The sequence below is a fragment of the Aulonocara sp. 'chitande type north' Nkhata Bay genome, linkage group LG3, assembly GCF_057382095.1.
Source record: "Aulonocara sp. 'chitande type north' Nkhata Bay isolate Kocher_YH1m ecotype deep benthic linkage group LG3, A_spYH_male_GT1.1, whole genome shotgun sequence".
Lineage (NCBI taxonomy): Eukaryota > Metazoa > Chordata > Actinopteri > Cichliformes > Cichlidae > Aulonocara > Aulonocara sp. 'chitande type north' Nkhata Bay.
In genome coordinates, this window is record NC_141346.1 from 31,264,433 (window position 1) to 31,269,932 (window position 5,500).

At 45.6% G+C, this 5,500-nt stretch overlaps 1 protein-coding gene across 1 annotated transcript; it reads left to right on the forward strand.

Moving 5' to 3' along the window:
• Positions 1-3,735: 3,735 nt before the first annotated feature.
• On the forward strand, positions 3,736-5,201 carry LOC147335130 (uncharacterized). Its single transcript, XM_086276391.1, has 2 exons — positions 3,736-4,455; positions 4,914-5,201. The coding sequence occupies exons 1-2, from the start codon at positions 3,754-3,756 to the stop codon at positions 5,199-5,201; spliced, it is 990 nt and encodes a 329-aa protein (XP_086132517.1). The 5' UTR covers positions 3,736-3,753.
• Positions 5,202-5,500: the final 299 nt, after the last annotated feature.

Below are 5,500 nucleotides of genomic sequence, written 5' to 3' on the forward strand. Positions count from 1 at the left end.
TACTGTATGTGTGCTGAAGAAAAAACAAGTAATGATAGGATGGTGCTGTAGTTAAACATTTCACACTGACAGAGTTGCAGTGATTTAACCCACTTGAGACCAAAGTGGGCTGTTTGTGGCCCTCTCTGCTCTACAGTTTCCCCTCAGCAGGCTTTAACAGACCACTAAATGACTGTGTAAACAGCTGGTGCTGTGGTTAATGTGGTACTTAACCATGAATTAAACTACTTAGAGAAATAAAAACACTTTACTCAATGGCACCACCCTCCTTTCTCTCTCTCACACACACACACTGGAGAATGTGTTTGAGTGGAGTCTCAATTACAGTCAGCTAGAGTTTTGGCAAATGTCACTTTAAACCCCAAAGTGGTGAGCATCACAGGCGCTGTGAAATTGAAACCAGCAGTGGCTTTCTACCTTTTCTAGTTTTTAATCAACCACAATTCGTCCAACTCTAGGTGATGATGTAACATTTCCGCTCTCACAGAAATGCAATCGACACCTGCAAGACAACATCTGGTCACCTGATCGCCTCTCACTGGAAGGCAGGAGCAGATTATCAGGACCAGCTGATTTAATGCAAAGATCAAGGACGTTAAAAGTCTGAGTGTGACAACAAGAAGGAAGAAGAAAGTACACCAGCTGCACTGAAACAGATTCAGAATCAGAATCAGAATCAGAATGGGTTTATTGCCAAATGTTGAGCAGGTTTACAACATTAGGAGATTGCTGCGGTGCTTCAGTGCAAACATAGTGTCATAAATAGCACTTAAATAGACATGGAAAAAAATAAAAGTAGGGATAAGAATTAAAAGTGCTACGTAGAAAGATATGTGCATGAGCTATACATGAGATATATACATGAGAATAAGAATTAAGAGTGCTGCGTAGAAAGATATATACATGAGTGCAGGTGGTGATCAGTGCCAAACATGGAATGATGCAGTGACACAGCGTAGGGTCATGTGTTAGTGGCGGGTACAGTCATATAGTTATTGTTCATGTGTCCAACAGCAGAGGGGAAGAAACTGTTCTTATGGCGAGAGGTTCTGGTGCGGATGGACCGGAGCCTCCTGCCTGAGGGGAGCAGGTCAAACAGACTGTGTCCAGGGTGAGAAGGGTCAGCTGAGATCCGAGCTGCACGCCGCAATGTCCTGGAGGTGTACAGGTCCTGCAGAGATGGGAGTCTGCAGCCAATCACCTTCTCAGCAGAGCGCACAACACGCTGCAGTCTCTGTTTGTCCCTGATAGTGGCTCCAGCGTACCACACGGTGATGGAGGAGGTGAGGATGGACTCGATGATTGCAGTGTAGAACTGCATCATCGTCCGTGTTGGCAGGTTGAATTTCTTCAGCTGCCTCAGGAAGTACATCCTCTGCTGGGCTTTCTTGATGACGGAGGTGATGGTGGGCTCCCACTTCAGGTCCTGGGTGATGGTGGTACCCATTCACTCTTCAACATAAACCTTAAAGGTATTCTCCCACATACACAGTACACAATTCAAAGTAAAATCACACAGTCCAAGGAGCCTGTGCACAACTGGAAACTGTCAACCGCACACATTCAACTACACACAATGAAGAACACAGCCTTGTTCAACAATAAGACAGAAACCACACAGTGATCACAAATGTGACTAAAACAAGTTAAAGTCTCATTTAAATCATCCAGAGATTATTTCCCTGGGTCTGTGTGGTTGCTGCCAAAGCTCCACCTGCTTTATACTGAATCTGACTGTATCGTCTGTCCTCCACCCAACCACACAGGCCATCATCCTTCCAGCTCTGCTCACCTCCCACTGTCCAGCCCCTTCAGCCCTCTCTGAAGGTGAATCCTGGCTGACCGCACGTCTCTCCACCAGCATCAGAGCATCCATCATGGTTGCTGTAACAGAGAACAAACACAAACCACTTAGTCAAATACAGAGAAACACCTGCAGGCCGACCAGCACAGACAACCACACACATTTAAAGCAGGGTGCTTGGGTCTGAGTAGGACTATGGTAAGTCTCACCACAGTGAAACAGACTGACAACTTTCAAGGAGCTCATTATGAAAACTCAAACCACTAACATATCACAGTCACTTTCTATGAAGAGTGAGCGCAGGATCCCTGTGGCTTCCTTGTGACAGCAACATGAGACTGTAGCAGTGAGGCTAACTCTAACATTAGGGGGAAACCAAAGCTTAGACTGTAAGTGTGCCTTTTGTTTCCTCAGCTCAGACAGCTGGCTGCTGGTGACCAGTTGGTGTGAAGGAAGGATACAGGACAAATCTGAGCTGATCTTACTTCTGTCCACATAAATGTCAGAGTTTTAATGGCATTGTGCTAAGTCTCCACATCTGTGCTATTAATGGCAGCTTGTTAAAGAGCCTGTCAGGAATACCAAAGCACTCAATTGTCAGGGAAGCCTTGCAACTGGTGACTGGGCACACAGCCAGCCTCCTTGTCATCACTAATGACCCTGCTAGGATTTCCTGCAGCCTCTCAGCCACACAGAGGGAGTGTGGCTCTCAGCCAACTGTGTGGCTCTCAGCCAACTGTGCGGCTCTCAGCCACACAGTTGGCTGAGAGCCGCACAGTTGGCTGAATTCGTGTCATGCACAGTGTTGTGCATGACACGAATTCAAACGTGCTGCAGATGTGTGTCACAAGTTGATCTGGCTGTAGGCTGTGGCACTTGGTCAGAGGTGGCGCTGGTTGACTCGAGTCCATGTTAGTGCACAAAGTAAACTGCTCGCTTTAGTTGTGAAGCAAAAACGCTGAAATCGGAGAAATAAACCGTGCGAGGGGAACGATAACGACAAGAGTCTCCCGATCGTTTACTCTTGCTGTCCTGTGAACAACATCGGTGTGGTGTTAATTGTTTGCTGTTTTCGCGATCGCGCATGAGGATATCACCAGGTAAACTCGCCACATTTTTAAACATTTTGTTGTTCAACAGCATCAAGACTGACAGAGTGTGTTTGAGATAAGCTCACAAGTGTCACAGATGACACATTTGGCGTTTTTTTGCTGGTTTGTCGGTCGCAGCTCCTGAAACGCAAGACTGCCACACATCTGTTCGACCAACGCCAGTTGATCTAAACGCCAGTAGATCTGGAACACCGGAGCGCAGCACGTCACTTTCCTTTTTTCTCTTCCTTTTGCCTTTTTTGACCCGTTTCTACTAATAATCTTTATTACAGTGAATAAACACAATAAACTGCATGCATTTAAAGTAAAACGCAGCTGATTGTCACAGTTAAGTCAAAACATTTATTAGCACATTTAAAAACAGCAAGTATTGACTGTTGACCAAAGAGCTGTACTGTAGTCTACAACTAAAAGAATAACATAACAGTACAATAGAGAAAGTCTCTATATTGTTCACGATTAAAGTCACACAGACGTTTTAAAAAGAAGACATGCTATAATATAGTAATATAGACCGTAATACAGTCATTATTATTATTGTCATTGCTTCTGCGTGTGTTGTAATGTTATGATGAGGCTTCTGTTGCAAAGAAATATCATTATTTCCCTCTCCTCTCCTCTACTACACTGATTAGGTGATGGGCCCCGGCAAAACTACGGTATGAGTATGAGTAACTCAGGGAGTGGTGAAAACATTCGTGATGACAGGAATGCACACTTCAAAACCTGCTTCGGTAGGAGGTGCTGCCCTTCGGCGGGCGTTACTGCCTCTACCTAGGTAACATTCTCCTTATTTAAAAGCGCACGAGCTAGACACTTTACCTCCTCATTCACAGGATGAAGACTCTGAGCTTTTTGTGCATTCTTCTATTTTTATGCAGCGAGGTTTTCGGAAAGTTGATCCAAGCTCCTTTAGGAGATGACGTTAAGTTTCTGCTGTCAGAGGAGTGCCTGAAGGGACGGGGAACACTGAATCTACGAAGGAATGATGCCAGCACGGAGCTGATCGCCTCCCTGGAAAACGTCTGGAAACCCGGACCACAACATTCACACCGCGTGAATCAAAGAGGGCTCTCTCTCATCCTGGACAACGCAGATCTGAACGACGAAGGGCTGTACGAGTTTACATGCAACGGCAAAGACTTGGAAGCGATCAAGCTGGAAGTATTTGTCCCCTCTGAAGTTGATGTAACCGAGGGCGAGGATGCCACACTCCCGTGCCGCTCCGGCACCGCGGGCCAGTCCGTGAAATCTGCGCGCTGGAGGAAAAATGGAAACGCGGTGCTTCAGCTGGATGCTAAAACAGGGGGAATCACGTACGGGGAAGACGTTGACACAAGCCGGGTGTCGATACCATCAGAGTGGGACCGACAAGCAGACCTGTCCCTCACCATAAAGGGAGTCCAGCAACAAGATGAAGGAGTTTATTACTGTGACATAGACAAGTGGGAGAGACACCGATCTGCTGTCCGCCTGCGAGTCCACCCTCAACTCCCCACAGCAGCCGGTAGCACACCTCTGCCTACAACCACACCGACGGTAAGTACACGGTAAGTGTGAATGGGTGTGAATGGGTGAATGCACAAGTTGTGTAAAGCGCTTTGAGTGCTCAGAAGAGTGGAAAAGCGCTATATAAGAACCAGTCCATTTACCATTTACCATTTACCGACCACATTTAAATAGCTGCACACTGAACAGCAAGCTTTGACGGCTCGTTATTGGCGCGTTTGGCGCATCTGAATCTGGCGCCACTCTGCCAGATTTGCAGTCAGCGCTTCGGAGCAGTGGGTCAGTGTTTGAGTGGAGGACAGTGGGGTGATGTCACAGCACGCAGGCTTTCCACCAACACCTGAATTTGATGCCTTGCATAGTAGATAACATAACTGCACAGAAACATTGTGTATTGTGTTTTTGGTTTGTTTAAATTTACGCTGGCTAAATTTACGCACAAACCACACTCACTAACATGTCTGGTTCCTGTTTTCTTGTCCTCACAGCCATCAGAGTCCTCTGATAGGACAGGGATCACAGTGATCACATTCCTTGTAACAGCAGCTGTAACATCTGGGATCGTTGGTCCTCTGGCTTTCCTCTTGGGCCGGAAACGGAGGAGAGAAACGAGAGACGAGGAGACCGGAGCCCAACTAAACGGGTGCCATACCACCAATAATGATCAGTCATCAGGAGATCAGCACGTCTCTACAAATGACTTTAAAATGCCACCTGATGCTCCAGAGGAAATTACCCTACTGCCTAATGATAATAACAACAATGATAATGAATAAAAAATTAAATAAACATCTTTTTTAAATAAAGGAACTGGTTCTTTTACTTGGAGATCCTCATCAGTGTCTCCATGTCTTCCTATCGTGTCTAAATTCACCGTCTGTGTTTACATGTATCAAGTTACACAGTATCTGCACACCAGTAACTTCAGTAACTTGGACCATAAAGAAAAACAAAACAAAACACACAAACACATACACTTTTGTGTTTTATTGATTTATTGGCGTTTTCTGCCAAGAGGAAATAATCCGTTTATAAACCTCTTATAAGCTTTAATTTTAGATTATAGGTTGTAGGA

Excerpts from the sequence above, each read along its gene's own strand:
- LOC147335130 (XM_086276391.1), top strand. The coding sequence starts at position 3,754 with ATGAAGACTCTGAGCTTTTTGTGCATTCTTCTATTTTTATGCAGCGAG. Across the intron at positions 4,456-4,913 it reads TGCCTACAACCACACCGACG|CCATCAGAGTCCTCTGATAG; the intron begins GTAAGTACACGG and ends TTGTCCTCACAG.